The sequence below is a fragment of the Macaca nemestrina genome, chromosome 9 (genome assembly GCF_043159975.1).
Source record: "Macaca nemestrina isolate mMacNem1 chromosome 9, mMacNem.hap1, whole genome shotgun sequence".
Lineage (NCBI taxonomy): Eukaryota > Metazoa > Chordata > Mammalia > Primates > Cercopithecidae > Macaca > Macaca nemestrina.
Window position 1 is genome coordinate 49,900,404 of NC_092133.1, and position 21,680 is coordinate 49,922,083.

The window sequence follows — 21,680 nt, forward strand, 5'->3', positions numbered from 1 at the left end:
GTGGCACAAGCATGTAGAGAACACTGAGAACTGAGGACTGAGTAAGAAGACTGAGAAAATCCTACAGCATGCAGTCTCTATTCTAAGAATGAATTGATACCATTCCACCAATAGAAGAATTGGAAGCTTTTGGCACAGTGGAAGTAACAATTGCAACAGCAAAATCCAAATAATTCCTGAATAGCTTTACTCAACAGAGTAAATGCCTGTAATGTCCATTTACAGGCGTAAACTCTATTTACCTCACTCCTTACTGTTCTTCCATACCATGTCTGGCATTCAACCAAGTAGGACACAAAAAGGCTACAAAATATAAAACAACCATTTTCAAGAAATGAAGTAACAGAGCCAGATAGAGATAACCCAGATATTGGAACTATCAGACAGGAACTTTGATTGAAACACATTACAGAATAGCAGAAAGCACAAATATGCCTGACGCGATGGAGAAATTCAGTAGAGTGGTGGAAATAAGAAATAACCTAATAGAAATGCTAGAAATATCTTTCTGAAAAGATAACAAGATGAAGAATTTCTTCAGTGTGCTCATCAATAGGCTAACACAGATGAATCAGTGAATTTAAAAATAGGGCAGTAAATATTATTCACACTAAAATACAAAGAAAAAACTGTGTGTGTATATGTGTGGGGGAGGGGAGCAGAGTCAGAACAGAAAAAAAGTTATGAGAAAAAGCAAATTATAATTGGAATCCCAGAAAAGGAATAAAGGGAAAATGGGCATAAGAAACATTAGAAAAAATGTCTGAGAATATTCCAGAAATAAAAAAGCAAAAAACTCAAAATAAAACCAACCAAAAATGCAGCTCCAAAGAGTTGAGAACTACAAGGATAAAAAAGCAGGATAAGAGTAATATATAATTATTGCAGAAATCTAAGCAATTCAGGTAACCAAAAATAAAAAAATAAAATACCAATAAGCTTGCCAAACAAGTTATTAACATGTCACTAAAAGTCATTCCAGTCCTCTCTATGCATTTATGAGCTTTGTTATTTTTGATTGTCAAAATCTTTTTTTCAAATCAAAGTTCGTTCCCAGGACAAATTGTTATTATTATGATTTCCAATCCTTTGACCTGAGAACTCCAATATCCTCAGAAGCTTAGATTTTAAGATGAAAGGAAATTGAGAGAATACTTCCATTGACCTGAACAGGCATCTTAAGGTTCTAGTACATTTATTCAGTGTTAAAAACTAAATAATCAATAACTCTCACAACTACAGAATAGATACTAATACTTAGGCATTATCAACCTTGGAACACACACACTATACACACACACACACGCGTATATGTATGTGTATACAATTTTATTATAAAATCTTTCAAGAAACAATTCTAGAGTTTCGAATAGACCAGTGACTCTAAGCTTATTGTAATACTTCAAGGTGAAGACTGCTAAGGCAAAATTTTCATATTTCATAGCTATTCTATCTTTTCTTCAATATAAAAATTTATTTTATGATTTATATATATTCTCTGTTTTTTCCTTGCCTGCTGGCTATGATAGTTATTTTATTGAATTTAGATGTTTACTGTCCATAATATAATTTGGGTTTGGGAAAACTTATTTAGAATTAAAGGTGTTGATCTTGTATTTCATGGTGTCAGTTGAAACCCAAGTGGCTTTTTTCCCCCAAATATTTAATCACTAGAAGGTTTGCCAGTTAAATTCGAATTCTAATCACCATTATTTTACTCTTTAAAGTTAGCCCAAATATAATACATATTTTTATATTCAGGTAAAAACACGCTAAACTCAATCAATCATGAAATTTAAAAACAAAACTAATGTATGCAAAAACCAGAGAATGCAGGTAGATTCACATAAAAAAGAAATGTGTTAATTTTCTGACAATTAATGGAAAGAATATATGAATTACTTTGAAAGTTTATCCCTAAATCAACTTTTTAAATTAATAAAACTTACAAAAAATTGGCTTGGTAGATCTAAATGTTGCTTCATTTTGGTGGTGAGTATAAAACCAGAGTGAGAGCTATTACTTCATTCATCTATATTTCCTCCACAATTAGTGTCCTCTTTTGTACATGGCCCAAATATCCATTAAAAATGAATTGATGAGGCCGGGCGCAGTGGCTCACGCCTGTAATCCCAGCACTTTGGGAGGCCGAGGCGGGCGAATCACGAGGTCAGAAGATCGAGACCATCCTGGCTAACATGGTGAAACCCTATCTCTACTAAAAATACAAAAAAATTAGCTGGGCATGGTGGTGGGAGCCTGTAGTCCCAGCTAGTCGGGAGGCTGAGGCAGGAGAATGGCGTGAACCCGGGAGGCGGAGCTTGCAGTGAGCTGAGATCATGCCACTGCACTCCAGACTGGGCGACAGAGTGAGACTCTGTCTCAAAAAAAAAAAAAAAAAGAAAAAAAAATGATGAGTAACATATTAAATAACTGTTTTTTAAAAAATTTTGGCTGATATTAAATCGTTATTTTATTATTGCCAAAATAGAAGTGATGAAATTTTGTTGATGAACACATTTAAAATAAAACTAAATTTAGAATGTATTAATTTTAATAAAAATTGAATAAATAGGTATTTACAAAATAAATAAATCTACATACACATAATATAGATATATTTGTAAATGTGTATATGGATATATTTATATGCTGTTTAAAAAGTATAGACAAATAAAACTAAATTATGATGTTTTACTTATAGAGTTTGGCATGACAGTATATACAGGCACATATAAGCTATTATGATTGTATATCAATATATATTTTTAACTAAAAATGTTTCATTTAGATAGAATTTCATTCCAAGACCCTGTTGGACACTAGGTGTCACTAGAGTAAAGAAAAATCTGTTAACAATTTTTTTTTTTTAAGTATTCAAGTGTGCTCGAATAACATCCAAAGAAAGTAAGTAGCAGGATTTTGTTTAAGATTGTGCATTTTATTTATTTTTAGGATTTATAACTCAAATATTTAAGTTCATGCTAGGATAAATTTCACATACAGCATTAACTTAAATGGGAATGATTATCCCACCTGCTCTCCACCTCTAAGTTAAAGAAAAAAACAGATACTGGCTTTTGCTGATTTAGTAGACCTGTAAGAAAGCTGGATTTCTTCTTAAAATGCAAGCAGATGAAAATCATTGCAGAAAAACTGCCACTTTAAGAATCTGTGCTTTCCTCACAAATAGCCAGGGCCCTTGAGCAAGAGTGCAGAGCTGGCAGCAGGTGACTTCAAGGAACTGTTCCTTGTTCATAAGTACAACAGGTCATTTGATGCCTATAAAGAAAATGGGCCCTCTGAAGTCACTGTAGCCCACACCTAGACCTGAAAACTTTTAGGCATGAGAACCCTAGGTATTGTTTCAGTTTCTTCGCTTACACTTCACTTTCAACAACTATTTGGTGGGTTTTAAACGTTAAGTATTTATAACCTCAAATCAGAAGCATCTATGGTTGCTATTGTAACCAAAGAGCTGTTACAGATAACACAAAATACTTACTTAAAAAGCTCATTTCTATCGATGGCTCTGTTGGTTTGGGGGTCGATTGCATAGACAGTCAAGTCACATTTGGTGTAATCTTCTAGGGAAAAGGCATCTCCATGTCGGCGAGCACCAATGGACTCCACTACAACCTTGGCACCAGGAATTTGATCCTGAACATAGCGATCCAAGATCCTATAAATCAAGCGAAGTACAAACATGACAGTCCAATGGGCTTTCTGGGGAAAAAAAATTTACTCTCAATTTGAAAAGACATTTAGTAAATGAAAAATGATGACAGCCTGGTTTTTGTTAATGTTTACTGAACATAAACCCTTGAAAAACATTCTCTATATTTTTTCAGCATTTAGCTCCCAATGATGCTAGAAGCTGAATAAGGTAGAAAAGGTCACCAACCATGTCCTATTTAACTTTAAGCTTTTTGAATTTATGATACCATTTGAGCTTTCACATGGCTCATGGGAAATGCCAAATATGCTGTACAAATAAAGCTGTCTATACTTTATAGGAGACATGGGGTCTTAGAACCCTTGACTTCACATGGTTGGTGTCATAAATTACATCTCCCACTAGAGTCTGTGACACATGACACGAAGCTATATGCTAAGACGCAGGACTAGGATGCCTGTTTTCCCAAAGGTATAAAAATCCTTGCAGAATCACAGCAATGGGAGAATGTGGAGATATTTTGCAATGGAAGGATAACCACGTTAAGATAAAAATATGGCATGCAAATCTCAGACACTATTTAGGTGAATAAAAACAACATATACTATCTAGTATAAATTACTGATATTCAATTTAAAAAGCAGAGACAATGTTAATCAATAAATAATTTTCCCATCGCATTACTGGATTTTAATTGAAAGTATGAATTATTACCATTTCACAAATGTCCCATTCCTTATTAAAAACTTTATATTATTAATCCAAGTATATAAACATTAAGAACATATAATTCAATATTTATAGATGTTTAAATTTAAATAACTTAATTTTAATTACTATATATGATAAACATTCTTAAATTTATAGACTCTATGCTCTTTTTTGAGTCTATACTTGGAGGTTTTTTTGGGGGAGAAGGGCAATATATTCTCAAATTCTTTTATACATCAGAAAATAACTTTTCCTTCTAATGCCACAATTGTCATATTTCTTGCTCTATTGAAAGTATATTGCCTTAAGAGTCTTGCATGTGCTTGGTTTGTCCTTGTTACTAGAATGATGAGGTTATAAACTTTGGAGGAAATGGCTCTACCAGTGCATGCCAGGAGACACTACCAATAACAGTGAAATGTTGGTTTGTTTGCTTGTTTTTAAATGTTTGTAACCCAGCACTGTTGAAATCTGTCTTATTGAAGATTCGTCACCACACCACGCCCACTGGTCTCTCGGCTTTGCAATTTCTTTTCTGATGATATTCTTGAAGTAGACTAAAGAAAAGATGATGTGGGAAAAAGGAGGAGGAACGAATTCACTTGGCAAATACCAGTTAATAGTTGAATGCTTGTAATTCCAGTTACTTGGGAGATGAGACAGAAGAATCGCTTGAAGCTGGGAGGCAGAGGTTGCAGTGACTCCAGCCTGGGCAACAGAGCAAGATTCTATCTCAAAAAAAAAAAAAAAAAAAACCAAACTGGAAACCTGAAGATAATGGATGTACTCAGAGACATAGTCTAACATCATTTGGACTGTGCTTTTCGGATTTTTTTTCCTGAGAGATTTATGCCATTTAACAAAAATAAGGGGCCTCGGAGTCAAACCATACTATACTCTTGACATTTTGTAGGAGGCACAAACAATAATGATATAATATTGAGGAGCACAGAGGTTTGGCTTCAGTTTTGATTTCCTTTGCTTATCAATTGCATAACCTTAGACAAGTAATCTTAAGCTCTCAAAGTGTCAGGTTTTTTTTTTTGTTTGTTTGTTGAGATGGAATCTCATTCTGTCACCCAGGCTGGAGTGCAATGGGGCAATCTTGGCTAACTGCAACCTCCACCTCCTGGGTTCAAGGGATTCTCCTGTTTCATGCCTGGATTACAGGCAGGCACCACCACACCTGGCTAATTTTTGTATTTTTTAGTAGAGACAGTGTTTCACCATGTTGGTCAGGCTGGTCTCAAATTCCTGACCTCAAGTGATCTGCCCGCCTCGGCCTTTCAAAGTGCTGGGATTACAGGTATGAGCATCATATCTGGCCATCTCTGTTTCCTTAAATAGAAAACAAGTAAATAATGTACCACATGGGGTTGAATGTGCATTCAATGAAATAAAGCTTTTACACAGTTCCTAGCACACAGTAACTATTCTATAAAATGAATATTATTTTTATTAATTTGACTTAAATATTTCCATTAATAAGCTTCTTCCTTGTCTCAAATTCATTCAAGACCTTTAACTAATTTGTGGAATTAATAGGAAAGTATATTTTTTCACTAGTATAATCAGTTCACAAATCAAAACACAAACAGGAGTACATAGTTAAATACAATGCAATAGGTGGCTGTCTCAATACTTTGTTCTAACGATTTATGCCTTCTCTGGTGTATTTTGGCATTGATTTGACATATTCCAAGGAAATCCTTCATATATGCATAGATTAATTGTGTGCCATCCTACAGTGAAGAAACAGATCTATTGTGCTTGGGTTCTTTTCTATTTCTCAGTGCAATACTGCAGACTCATGTCACTAAAAAAATTAGATGCGGAGGGGGAAGGGGGAGGGATTGCATTGGGATTTATACCTGATGTAAATGACAAGTTGATGGGTGCTGACGAGTTGATGGATGCAGCACACCAACATGGCACAAGTATACATATGTAACAAACCTGCACGTTGTGCACATGTACCCTAGAACTTAAAGTATAATAATAAAAAAGAAAGAAAGAAAGAAAATGTGGCACATATACACCATGGAATACTATGCAGCCATAAAAAAGAATGAATTCATGTCCTTTGCGGGGACATGGATGAAGCTGGAAACCATCATTATGAGCAAACTATAGCAAGGACAGAAAACCAAACACCGCATGTTTTCCCTCATAGGTGGGAATTGAACATAAGAACACTTGGACACAGGATAGGAAACATCACACACTGAGGCCTGTTGTGGAGTGAGGGGATGGGGGAGGGATAGCATTAGGAGATATACCTAATGTAAATGACAAGTTAATGGGTGCAGCACACCAACATGGCACATGTATACATATGTAACAAACACGTTGTGCACATAAAAAAAAAATTAGATGTCGAATAAAATATAACTGTACTAATATCTTCATGGTAGCAGGGAACAATGAAAAAAATAAATCTAAAAACAAATTATGTCATTTAAAACATGCAATAATGTCTTCACCTTGAGCACTTTTTTGTTAAACTTTTAAAGATCTTTTGGGATAAAGTCTATCTTATGATAAAAAGAGATATAGCCTAATCTTAACTACTTCTGTATCTTTTTCTTGTAAATTTATGTAAAACTAAATTTAATACCTTTTAAATGAGAACACATTTTGTAAAAATCTATCTTTTCACTTATTGTCTGTATCTATATACTAAATATTTTCTATATCTATATTCATTACCTATATGTACATAGATTTCCTTACATATATACCTATAGCCCCCCACACAAAGAAAAAGATATTTGCAATGATGTTTATCTAACCCGTAATATTTGTATCATACACACACATATCAAGAAAGATGTCCACAGTGATGTTTATATAATGTTAATAAGGCTTAGAGCTGGATGTTATGATTTTGAGTTTACCTTTTATAACTTTCTTCTTCATATATTATATTGCTTAAATTTCTTTATAATGGGAATAAAAGAACAATAGAGTTATATTTTAAAAAATACATTTAACTCCCTATTTCCTCTCTAACTTCATGGTAAAATTCTTCATATAAATCTATATTTTCTAGTTTAAAAATGTAAAAAGTTAAATTGGATTCAGGACTGTGTCATAAAATTATAGCAAAACTCAGGCAAGTGTTAAGTAGGAAAATTTTCATTTATTCATTCCTTCAAAAGATGTTTATTGAATGCCTATCCTGGGCCAGATGCCATTCCATACACGTGGGATATATCAGTGAACAAAATACGATCTTTTGATGTACAAAAATCCACTCAAAATGGATTAAAAGCTTAAACATAAGACATGAAACTGTAAAACTAATAGTAGAAAATATTGGGAAAAGACTTCAGGACATTGGTGTGGGCAAAGATTTTGTAAGACTCCAAAGAAATATGAATTTTCCAATGAAAGCAAAAATAGGCAAATGGGATTACATTAGGCAGAAAAGCTTTTACACAGAAAATGAAACAATTGACAAAGTGAAGAGACAACCTACAGAATAAGAGAAAATATTTGCAAACTATCTAATCAACAAGAGATTAATAACCAGAATATATAAAGAACTCAACTGATAAAGACCAAATAATCCAATTTAAAAATGGGCCAAAGCCATCAGATAAATGCAAACCAAAACCACAATGAGATACCATCTCACACCAGTTAGAATGGCAATCATTAAAAAGTCAGGAAACAACAGGTGCTGGAGAGGATGTGGAGAAATAGGAACACTTTTACACTGTTGGTGGGACTGTAAACTGGTTCAACCATTGTGGAAAACAGTATGGCGATTCCTCAAGGATCTAGAACTAGAAATACCATATGACCCAGTCATCCCATTACTGGGTATATACCCAAAGGATTATAAGTCATGCTGCTATAAAGACATATGCACACGTATGTTCATTGCGGTACTATTCACAATAGCAAAGACTTGGAATCAACCCAAATGTCCATCAGTGACAGACTGGATTAAGAAAATGTGGCACATATACACCATGGAATACTATGCAGCCATAAAAAAGGATGAGATTGTGTCCTTTATAGGGACATGGATGCAGCTGGAAACCATCATTCTCAGCAAACTATCGCAAGAACAGAAAACCAAACACTGCATGTTCTCACTCATAGGTGGGAATTGAACAATGAGATCACTCGGACTCTGGAAGGGGAACATCACACACCAGGGCCTATTATGGGGAGGGGGCGGGGGGGGGATGGCATTGGGATTTATACCTGATGGAAATGACAAGTTGATGGGTGCAGCACACCAACATGGCACAAGTATACATATGTAACAAACCTGCACGTTGTGCACATGTACCCTAGAACTTAAAGTGTAATAAAAATAAAATAAAATAAATAAAAATGGGCCAAAGATGCGAATAGACAATTCTCAAAAGAATATATACAAAAAGCCAATAGGCATATGAAAAAATGCTCAACATCACCAATCATCAAGGCAATGAAAATCAAAATCACAATGAAATATTATGTCATCCCAACAGGAATTGCTATTATCAAAAAAACAAAAAAATCACAAATGCTGGTAAGGATATGGATAAGGAGGAAGATTTATATACTATTGGGGGGAATGTAAAGTAGTACAGCCATTATGGAAAACAGTATGGAGGCTCCTCAAAAAATTAAAAATAGAACTATAAAATGATTCAGTAATCCTACTGCTAGGTATACATCCAAAAGAAAGAAAATCAATATATTGAAGACATATCTGCATGCCTATGTTTATCACAGAACTATTCACAGTAGCCAAGATATGGAATCAACCAAAATGTTTATCAACAGATGAGTGAATACAGCAAATGTGGTACATATTATTTGGCCATAAAAAAGAGCGAAGTCCTGTCATTTGCAGAAACATGGATAAAATTGAAGGTTATTATGTAAAGTGAAATAAGCCAGGCACAGAAGAAATAAATCACATATTCTGATTCATATGTGAGAGCTAAAAAATGGATCTCATGGAGGTAGAGAGTAGAATGGTGCTTACCAGAGGCTGAGAAGGGGAGGAAGATTGGGATAATGATAAGATGGTTAATGGATACAAAATTACAGATAGAGAAAATAAATAAGTTATAGTATTCAACAGTATGGCAGGTAATTTATAGTTAAAAAATTTATTGTATATTTCAAAATAGCTACATAAGAAGAATTGTGATGGTCTCAATACAAAGAAAAATGTTGGAGTTGATGGATATTCCAATTACCCTGATTTATCATTACACATTATATATATGAATCCAAATATCACATATATCCCAAAAATACGCACAACTAGGTTATATCAATAGTGTATGTATACACACACACAAACACACACACACACACACATAATTAAAAGTGAATGCCAAAAATTGCCCTGAATCTGACTTCTTGGTAGCAATATACCTATTTAAAATGCAAATAGTACAATCAAGTATGAAGCAAAACAGTATCTGATTATGTCAAACATTCTCAAAACAGAAAACTGGCTTTGATTAGTCTTCTAAAAAGTGAAAAAAAAATATTTTAAATTTGAATGATAATTACAATTATTGAACAAAAATTACATTTTAATTTAAGGTTTTATTGTTCCACTTTACTTTGAATACTCTATAACATACTCCTGTTAATGTTTATTTAATAATGTCACCTTTAGAAAAAGTTTTAAAAACAGAAAACTTCTAAAGAAATATGTTAATATAGCTAATATATTTTATGTAACATATTTTAGTATAGTACCACATACTAATTAATGTCCAATACAAAGTTTATCTAAATAACTTTCTTAGAATAAATGCTGAAAGGTTTATTTAACTGATTTTTTTTCCTATGCAGATAGCATTATTTTAAAATCACAAACTAAGAGTGTCAATAAACAACTGATTCGCTTAACTTACTTATTCTCAAGCCAAGTTATTTTTGGTAGATGCCCTTAAATTTCAATTTACAGCATTACCTTATCCAGTTACCTGTATGTACATCTTCAATTAATTTCAACGAGAAATTGCATTATGGAAAACTGTAGTGTAAGGTGTTTACTGATAGTTTTATAGATGAGACAGGTATTTACTCATGGTCGATTTAGCTTTTAATTTATTTACTCTTTACACTAAAATTATTGCAGCAGCCATCTTCTCAATTACCCATTTGTCTGTGTGGATAAGTTGAGTTAAAATTACCATGTGATGAGAATTTCAGGTTTTGCATGCTCAGCTTACTCTCAAGAAAAGATGGGTTGGGTTTTTAATTAGGTTTGCCTCCTAAGAGGCAATGTAACAGAGGGAACTCCGTCTGCTGGTGGCTGATAGATGTAGATTAAAATTAAAACTCCACTACTGGGTCTTCGTGGAAATTACTTAACCTCTCAAAGTTTCAGGGAATTTATCTATACAGTGGGTAATCAAACCTACCTCAAAGAGCCTCTACGATAGGTTAAGGAGACTACATGCATTAAATGCACATAATCTAACCAATATGAAGCATGCTATAAATGTTAGCTATTTGTTGTGATGGTTACAAGAACTCTTCAGATTTCATGATTATAAACCCTACTTAGCCTTTTGTTCAGGTAAATGGCTTATATTTATCTAGCATCATAGAGAGTTCCACCCCAAGTCCTTATCAATATTTTTTCAAAAGCTTTGCTAAATGAATCAACAGGCATTGCAGATGGCTGGAGGGATAAAAATACAGGAATGCAGTTCCTGCAGTTCTGAATTTCTTTCCTCCATTAACACAGACCCACAGGGACTCTACCTAGACTCTACCTAAATGGTGCTCCAGCCACGGAACATTTTGTTAATTACATTACATGGTAACCTCTCTGTGGTATCCCACAAGATAAAAACATTTTCCCCTAATCTGGAATCAGATTTAGAAGGAGTTCTTTTGTACCAGAAGAGATATGGTTTTGTTAATTTTGTAACTGAATCTGTTCTTTTTGTTTAGCTTGTTTGCGTCTTTCACTTTGGCCCTAACAAGGTGAAAGTCAAGTTTGTGATTACTCGATATGGACTATACAGGCCTTTGCAGCATTTCTGTAATTACTTACTCTTACTCTGATCCTTTCTTTAATTTCTTTGTTGTTTGTTTGCTTTATTTTTCTAAACTCATTTTTAATGTATTTTACCTTTTTTTCCTGTGTGAATCATTGTAAACTACTTGTATTTCTTTTGGAATAAAGTACACAATTAAAACAAAATTAAATTTAGTCTTTAATATTTATTAGACATATATGAAAGCATCTAAAATATAACTTATGACTTTCTGATACAAACGGAATTCTCTTGCATAAACATTCTGTAGAGTTTATGTCTCACATTAAAAAACAGCAGCACAGACTGTGGTAAATTGAATAAATTAAAGAAAGTGTAGAAAAGAATAATAAATAGGATTAAGAGAACAGAGGAATTGCCTCTTGCTGATTAAAGTGGTCTCTCAAGAAAGTGATATATCTACCTTGTACTATGGGTTGGGGTGAATTATAAAAATAATAAGCTGTTCAATTTGGCAAAACTTCTAGGCTATAAAACATAAAAAAGAGGAGGAAGAAAGGAAAGAATTTTAAAAGAAATAAATGTCCACTACGTATTTTGGAGATCTCCATAAAGCAACTGTGATTCAAATGTTTTGATAAAACAATATATAATGATGTCCTTATTTTTACACAACTATTTTCTAGTTATCTTCTAGTTGGTACAAACAAAAGATCTTAAAAATAAACTGAACTGAATGATATTTGAGGGGAGAAAAACAGATTATAATATAACTTAAGATTACCCACTCAGTCTTTCTTTGCTTTTCTTCTGAATTTCTAGATCTTAAAATGAAAACATAAATAAAGTTGGCCCGAATTTTTTTTCTTAGTGTTTTATGAGTGAATTTCACTTTTGAATATGAATAACCCCTTCCCTTCAAATCTCAGGAAAAAATATACCTGTATCAATTATTTTTTCTCCATCATAAGTTGATAAGAACATTTCAAACACTTCTAAAATTTTGAAGCGCAATTCAAAGATTCAGTCAATATATTGATACCTTCATTACAATGGTTCATTTTGCATTAGTAATTTTATTTCTGTAATCTATATCTTTTGATCATGCTATTTTCTTAAACAAAATAGTTGCCCCCAAATTTTGTTTGTATTATGTTCACAGAGCAAATAAAGACAACATAAACATGTTTATATTTGATTTAAAACTAAACATAGTGTTTTTAATTGATCTTCCAATAAAATGTATTTTTAATCTGGGACGATCCCATTTATCTCTTTTTGAAAACAACAACAATAGCGCAAAGATTTTAAACTTTTTTCAACTCAAAGCAAAATGAAAATGTCCTCAATGGATAATAGAAACTATTTTGTTCGTTTATTTGTTTGTTTCTTTTGGCTTTCCATTGTCTCCAAAAGGTTGAATACTAAAAAGTAAAAAAGATAAAAAGTAGAAAGAATATTGATTCAACAAAATGCACTGCCTAAATGTAGCAGCCATGCCTCATCCTTTATTTTTTTCAATCTTCTTTTTTTTCTATGTTGCTGAGAAGGCATGGGGAATGGGCACAAATATGATTGACTTGTTTTTTTTTTATGTTACATCTCTCAGATGGCAAATATTAATTAAGAAAGTTGATTTATTTTCTTTACATATAAAATTTTTTTCCCAAACAGAAGCTGGTATAATAGAGTATAAGCATTCAGAAATGTGTTAATGAGTGAATGAATGATGAGTATTATGACCACTAAAATAAGAAACACATCTATTGGAAGAAACATGTCAGCATACAGGACTCTTTATGGAATCAATATGCAATGGAATCTTAAGACTTGATAAGTAATTTGCTTTTGGTAGACTTTGCTTATAGAAAAATATGTACAAATTTGGAAAAACCAACTCATACAAAATAAAAAAATCTTACCTTAATATATGTGAAATATGTTATCTGAGATAAAACACTAATTATTGTGAATTTAAGCCATTTTGCAGATGATTAATCCTTAAACAATTTACTCATATTGGACTAAGATAATGTTCCTTCTAATAATAACTAGGAATCCATGTAAAATAAAACATTTTAAGCCTCAAAAATAGAACAGAAGTGAAAGTCATGGAGCACCTTTGTTTATAATCATCTTTGTTCCATGTGATTAATTGAATACTAAAGTTTTGGAAATAATTAAAAATCCTGCCGTATTTAACTAAAAACAGAATTTTAAATCTGTACTTTTTCTACATTTCAAATAGATAAGCATTAAAGATGCTACTCCAATGTGCACAACTATTATTATCAAACAGTAGGTTTTAATTGTATAATTACATACTGGGGTATCTTCAGTTCTGTAGAGAACTATGATTTCTTTAATCACAATTAACCTAGTGAGTTAAAGACAAGTCATTCTTCTTGTAAAAAGAGGTTATTTCTCTACTAAATAATGCCCCAACTGAATATTTCAAAAAGTAGTAAATAAATTTTCTTTCTGTCAAAACCATGAATTTCCAAGGCTTTGAATAAAGGTGAGTCACACTAAACCTTTTTTTCAAGAATAGTAAATTATACCTTGAATAATAAATGGTAGGATTTATTATTATATTTGTGGTTTGTATTTTATTTTTATGATTGCCTTCAGTTTATTTCATAACTGTTACATTCCTACTTGTATTTACCTGTCTTTATTGCAGTTATCACTACATAACTTCATATTACATATTAATTTATTAATATTGCTATTTTATATCCCCATTTTTATGCAATAGAATAGAAGCTCCATGGCAACAGGGACTTCACTTTGTTCACTGATAAATTTCCAGTTACAATCTGTAACTATTTTTTAACTAATAAATCCCCAGCGTTAAGATACAAATGCAAAAACTCAAAGAGTTTGATATAGTGGCCCAAGACTTCCTAGCTAGTCTTTGGTGGTCTGGGAAATGAGCCTAGGTTCTCTGAAATAAAAAGGAGCTCAACCTTTCCCCTTAAAAATCAAATTTTTATTACATTGATTTAAGAAAATGTGTTAGCAGTTATTATTTCATAGGTAAGCCTATTTCATAGGCTTCTCGGGAAGCCCCGAGAGGCCTTCCAATTCTCCTCCTAGAAATATATATATATACACACACACACACACACACACAAACATATATACACACACACACACACTATATATACTATACAAATAAATTCTATATATGTGATATATATCCTGGCTACATTTCTAACATAGGTTTTGTAAGCTTAATTCTAGGAACTATAGATTGATTACACAGCACATTTCAGGTGTTACATAAATATTTCATAAAATTGAGGCTCTTCCACATCAAGTCAGTAACTACTTCAGTAAAGCTCTACCATAATTGAATTTTCATATTTTATTCAGAAGGTAAGAGATGGGTTTGAGCAACTCTGAGAAATAAGTTGTCAGTTCCGATTCATACAGAAATACCGTAACTCTGTGTTTCTAAACTCAAGTTTATACTTTTCAAAATGTCTCTTTTATAGATTCCTAAGGATTGAAATTTTAGAGCCACAAATTCCTCTTATTTGAGTTTCATGGTGAACTGGGAGTAGAAAGAAGTTGTAAAATGCAAACATTTCATAGTTTCTTCTTTAGACAATTATTTGCCAATTATTTGTCCATTGTGGTTAGGTGTCCCTACTGTTATTCTCACAGTTGTTTCTCCTATGCCTTAATTTTTTTTAAAAAGTAATTAAAAAACCCACAAGACTTACAAAGAGGTGAATTCTAAGATCAACTGAAAATACATCAGAGCATAGATATTCAAGGGTATCTGTAGTGGTGCAGATCCTCACTGGAATTTGTGGAATACAAAAATGAATATGTTTTATTACTTATGGGGACTGTTCAATTTTATAAGCTTAAAATCTAAAAAGTAGCAAAAAAAAAAAAAATTCAGTATAGCCATTTCAGCCAATTCAGTGAGGTGAGGAGTAATCATCATTATTATAGCAGCTAAGATTTACTACAATCATTCCATTTTCCAGGTACTGTGGTCTTAGCTATCAGAGTATACTCATCTTTGTAAAACCTGCTCCATCGTAAAATGGATATGTCAGGTCATTATTTTTCCTTTCATCAAGTGTCCTCATTTGTACTAATTATATACTTACCAAGGGAACTTCATCTTATTGCCTAAAATATTGGTCTACCAAAAAATAAAAATAAAAATGATGATCACATGATATTCTAGTTTTCCACTTCATCAGATAGGGATGTCTCGAGGGAAATACAGAAATGGCTTTGATGATAATATAACTTGTCACCTAAAAATGTCATAGGGAATTAATGTGTTTATTGGTCTCGTCACTAGAACAATAAATTCTTCTATTTAATTAACTATTTGGCACCCTGATGGCTACCTGAGTTATGTGTGTATTTTCATCACTCACCCCAGACACGGATGGGGGAGTGCTGGCTTCAGAGTGCTGACTCAGGTCTTAACGGTTCTTATCACTCCCACTTCCATCTACTAATGTAGGTTTCAAAAAGGGATCAGAAATACTTCTGCTTAAGAAAACTCTAAATTTACATTTACATAGGTTTTTTAAAAATCTACAAAAAGAAATCAGACATGGAAGGGATAATTTCTTAAACAACTAGTGTTGAAAAAAAATGGAATATCCATATGTAAAAAAATAAGGTTGGGTCCTTATCTTACACCATATGTAAAAATTAACTCAAAATGGATTACACATCTAAATATAAGACCTCCAAACCATAAAATGCCTAGAATAAAATATATGAAAGGAGTTTTGTAACACTGGATTTGACAATGATTTATTGAATATGGCGCCAATAGCACAGGCAACAAAAGCAAAAATAGATGGACTACCTCTGATTTTAAAACTTTTTGCCCAATTAGTGACACAATCATCAGGGTGAAAAGGCACCCTATGGAATGGGAGAACATATTTGCAAATCTTACATCTGACAAGGGATTAGTATCATAATATCTAAAAGACTCCAACAACTAAACAGCTAAAATAAATCAAGTAACGCAATTTAAAAAATTAAAATTAAAATAAATCAAGTAACCCAAAAGGAGGGAGGATGGGAGGGGCATGAGGGCTGACAAATTAGCTATTGGCTGCAGTGCTCACTATTTGGGTGGTTGGCACACTAGAAGCCTAAACCTCACCATTATGCAATATATACATGTAACACACCTGCACATGTATCCCCTGAATCTAAAATAAAATTTTAAAAATAAAAAAGTTAAAAATCATGGTCACATAAAAATAAATATATAAGGAAACAAAATCAATTACTCTGTAAGATCTTCTATCTTTTTTTCCACTAGAGTAGGAGGCACATTGGAAACAATGACTTGCATATCCAGCTGATTGACCACAGAGACCTGAAAGAAGAAAAAACAGAATTCATTTAATGTTTACTCACTGAAATTTCCATAATCAGAAAACCCCCACATTACCTCTTCCCTACTATGCATAGACACAGTGGTTTCTCATTTTCAAATTCAGGAACAATTTTTTTTTTTTTTAAATTATACAATCTACACAAGAGGTTGGAGACTAACTGGGGCAGACTGAGCATGAGAAACTATTTGTTGTTTACCTAGAAATTAAAAATTCTGAGTTATTTCAATTGTTTTTAGTTTTGTGTTTGTTTTATTGGGTATTTACTGAGACATGAAGGGTGGCATTTTTTTAAAAATTTGATTGTTAAGGAACACCCAAGATAATGAAAAATATGTTTTATATTTTACAAGTCTTGAGAGATCATTTATTCATTGTAACTAAGAATCTGAGATATGACTGGCTAGAATAATTCATTCTACGAGGTCATCACATATAGTTTTCTTATCTATTTAACCAACTTTAAATTTGTGTAGGTAGAGATATATATTTAGAACTTTACCTATGGGTTAAATGAGCTAATTTAACGGCTATTGATAACTATGTCTCATTCATTTAAAATCTACTGAATTTCTTCTATGATCTTACATTTGAAAAATAGAAGAAAAATAAAAATATTTATTCTGTGCTTACAACATGGCATTTATTCTTTTCCTCAGTATTTTACAGGTTTAACTCATTGAAATATATAGAAAGAATCAGGTTGTTATTAAGATCATTTCCATTTTAAAATAAGAAACATAAATGGAAGATATATTTAATAACTTAATCCTAATTAAATGCAGTCTGTCTTATACCAGAGCTTGTGCTCTTTACTATTTTTCAATACCGATATAAAAATTCTAAAAGGCCATATATTATCATGCACATACATTTACATACTATTAAAATATAAATGCATTTGTACCAGAATCATAAATTGAACACTCTGGGTTAGGCATACTTAGCACCGCATCTCAATACAATCTACAGTAGGGAGTAATTTCACGTTGCCATACATTTTTTTATGGGCTCCAGGTTCTTTACATATAGAGACCCCTATTAGGGGTCACAAACTCAGATGTCTTCAGGAACCAGGCAGGTAACTTAAAAGAGAAAAGTAGCCAAAAATATGAAATAATAGAAAGAAGTGGAAGTAACACAAATCCGAGAGCATATAACTCAGCTGAAGAGGTCAGCTACTACTCACCTCTAAGGAATATTGCAATGTGGGGGGAAAAAATCCAGATTTCCTAGATCTTTCAGTTTTTCAGGAAAAAAAGAAGTCCAAAATATTATGTAAAATGTTTGCTACTAGTTAGAAATGTATCAAACCATTGTGTGAGCCTAATCAATCATGTCTGAAGACTTTATTAAGACAGGAGTAGGTCTGATTACTACTTCTGAGCAAGCAGTTTATGCTGGCAGTTTTAACTTTGTGCCCCTAACCCGTTATAGGAGTCCGGGACCAAATGACTAAATTTCCCTTCAACGTGTAAATGAGTCTTGATTGTCTTTTTTTTTTTTTTTTTTTTTTTTTGGCGGAGTCTCGCTCTGTCGCCCAGGCTGGAGTGCAGTGGCGCGATCTCGGCTCACTGCAAGCTCCGCCTCCCGGGTTCACGCCATTCTCCTGCCTCAGCCTCCCGAGTAGCTGGGACTACAGGCGCCCGCCACCTCGCCCGGCTAATTTTTTGTATTTTTTAGTAGAGACGGGGTTTCACCGTGTTAGCCAGGATGGTCTCGATCTCTTGACCTCGTGATCCGCCCGTCTCGGCCTCCCAAAGTGCTGGGATTACAGGCTTGAGCCACCGCGCCCGGCCCTTGATTGTCTTTTTACAAAACACATCTAACTCCACTAGCAAAAGGGATCATTACAGTTTTTGTATCACTTTGTCTTTTCTTATTGGTATTGAGTAAAAAAGGATATAGAAGTTGCATAGAAATATTTTTTGTTTTATTGTTTTTGAGTTTTTAGCAGTAAAATTACATGATAAAGATTTCTAGAAGTATGTATATGAAACTTGTATAACTGTCCCCTCCTTCCCTCCTTTCCTTCTTTCTTCCTTCCTTCTCCTTCTTTTTTCCTTCTTTTAACATTGGACCAGAAAAGGTTAAAAGTTTTGATAAAAAGCAAACCACCTGGAACAGGTAGTAACTATCCAGTGTTATCCCAATGAGAATTATAATCACTAGGCCTCATTCTCTGTTCCCTGAAGCCCCCATCATCTCCTCTAACTGCTGGACTCAGAAGTACTGGAGTCCTGGCCTCAGGACAGAGGAGCTTTTGTAGTGGGACTAGTGCTGAAGCACTTCCTAATTCCACCATCTGTTGGGAGAAGGCCCCTGGACCATGATGTGGGTCATGGATACAGTGAGTAGTAGGGAGCATTAGCAGGATAATGGAAAAGAGAGGAAAATGAGTAGGAGAAATAACTCGTTATTATTGAGTATTTCAGTGGAAAATTGTTAGGACTGTCTGACCTGTCAAACTGTTCTCTTCTCACACATCTGTCTCCTGGTCTGGTAAGCATGTGCTTCAACCCACCTTTTCTGGCTGACAGACTGTTAGAAATCCCTACTATTAGTATTCCTCTAATTCTCCAATGTCTCTTATTTCCCTACATTCATCCTGCCCAGGCCTTCAAAAATAGACCCTTCAGTAAACTGTCTTCAAATTATCTGATTCTTGCAATGTAGACTTAAAATTAAAAAAAAAAAATCTGTTTCCAATGTGCATGAATTTTCTGCAAGGTTCTTATGGATACAGATCCAAAAAACTATAAAAGCTGGTGTCAGGCTGTATATACCAGAAATCTGTCACACTTTGCAAATATTATATAAGATGTGAACAAAAACAAAGGTGGGAAAGGAACTAAGTAGTAACTAGTGGAGGACAGATTCAGCAGCCACAGAGGAAGACCAAACATAAGCTTTTCTATCTTAGGGTAGAAACAGGATTTAATCAAGGAAGTCTCCTGCTCCAAGGATGGGGATCTACATTAAATATACCCAACAGGATTTCAGAATTGGCCTGGACAATTCTGTATGTCTACCATTATTGTCCTCTTCAAATAGGAATTTCTATTGGATATTCTGTATTTTTCCACCATCTATACTGGGTGAATTTATTTTCTGGATCACTGAAATACCAGGAGTTCCCTCTAGACCTGATAAAAAGAACAGCATGACAGCTAAGATTCAGGTGTTAACTTTGATAAGACTTTGTTCTATTTGTGTGGAAAATAATGAAATATTTGATAATCAGAAGTATAGACTGGTTAGCTGTTCACCAGCTCTGTCTATCTTCCTATTGGGAACACACAATAGATTTCTCGGCCTTCTTTGTAGTTTAATGGAGCCATGTGATGGAGATCTGTCCAATGTAAACTTAGTGGAAAGGAAAGAATGAATATTGTTAAATCTGAAGGAAAGTCAGTGCTTTCCCTTCATCAGAAAGATAAGTTACTTATTCAAAATATTTTAAGCCGGATGTGGCGCCTCACACCTGTAATCCCAGCTCTTTGGGTGGCTGAGGCAGGCCGATCAATTGAGGCCAAGAGGTTGAGACCAGCCTGGCCAACATGGTAAAACCCTGTCTCTACTAAAAATACAAAAAATAGCCAGGCATGGTTGTGCATGGCTGTAATTCCAGCTACTCTGGAGGCTGAGGCATGAGAATCACTTGAACCTGGGAGGCGGAGGTTGCAGTGAGCCAAGACGCCACTGCACTCCAGCCTGGGCGACAGACTGTCTCAAAAAAAAAAAAAAAAAAAAAAAAAAAAAAGAAAGAAAAAAAAGTGAGATTTTGAGCAAAATTCTGACTGAAAGAGTAGGAGTTAACATTTAAGGTGTCTGGAATATATCAATTTTAAAGTTATACTTTATTATGATGTTAATATATTTTGAAAATATACTTTTGTATTTTCTTTTAAAGATACAAAAAGAAAAAATATTTAATTCTGATAAATTAACAAAGGTCGCACTGTCGCACTGTATTTAACTCCAAGAGTAGTTGTCTCACACTTACCTCTAACTAATTACTTTAAAATTTTTAAATCTCCTCAAAGTGCTAATGTCTGATTTATATAGAACACACACATTTTGACTACACAAATGCAGAAAATAGGATATTACAATTTACATTTTAGTCTTCCACAGAAATTCTACAACTTTATTCTGGTTTGTTTTATCATCTATAACAAGGATATTTAGCTGTTTAAGATTAGTAGATTTTATTTATGCTACTTTTCCAGTATACCTTCTGCAAAAATGCAAATATTTCCAGAACTTTGCATGTCAGTTTATTACACCAAATATTTAGTAATTTTTTGTAAAATTATTTAATTCCGTAGGTTAACCACTAATGAAGGCTTTATAAATATGTTTCCATCATCATTGAGATTTATACTTGTAATGGATTAAAATTACTAGGTATTGTTAAAAAGAAGAGAAATAACATTTGTGAAGCACAAAATTAAAAAAAAATGGCTGGAAATTTACATGTTATTATGTCTATGTCCTTTCCATTTATTCTCATAAGTTTCTTATACATTTTAAATAGTGCTGTCCAATAGAAATATAATGTGAGCCACGAATGCAAATCACATATGTAATTTTAAATTTTCTGGCACCCACATTAGAAAGATAGAAATAATAAGATTGATTCAATAACACATTTAACCCAATATGTTTAATATATGTTTAGTAAAATATAATTTTAACATGTAAAGAACATTCTACATATTATTATTTAAGTCTTTGAAATCTGGTGTGTATTTTATCCTTATAGCACATCTCCGTGTGACCTAGCCATGTTTCAAGTATTCAATAGCTACATTTGGCTGATAGCTAGCATATTGGACAACCCAACTTTAGAGATATTCATCACCTCCTGCTTGAACCGTCTTTCCTAACTGGTCTCTGTTGCAAACTCACTTT

At 33.3% G+C, this 21,680-nt stretch overlaps 1 protein-coding gene across 11 annotated transcripts in view; it reads right to left on the reverse strand.

Moving 5' to 3' along the window:
• Positions 1-21,680, reverse strand: part of LOC105496640 (protocadherin related 15) — a 1,825,405-nt gene that overhangs the window by 33,655 nt on the left and 1,770,070 nt on the right. For all 11 annotated transcript variants that reach the window (XM_071069550.1, XM_071069551.1, XM_024797557.2 and 8 more), the window contains 2 exons: positions 16,656-16,744; positions 3,506-3,682 (listed from right to left, as the gene is read on the reverse strand). In XM_071069550.1, the coding sequence (XP_070925651.1) occupies positions 3,506-3,682; positions 16,656-16,744 (266 nt within the window). The remainder of the gene's footprint in view (positions 1-3,505; positions 3,683-16,655; positions 16,745-21,680) is intronic.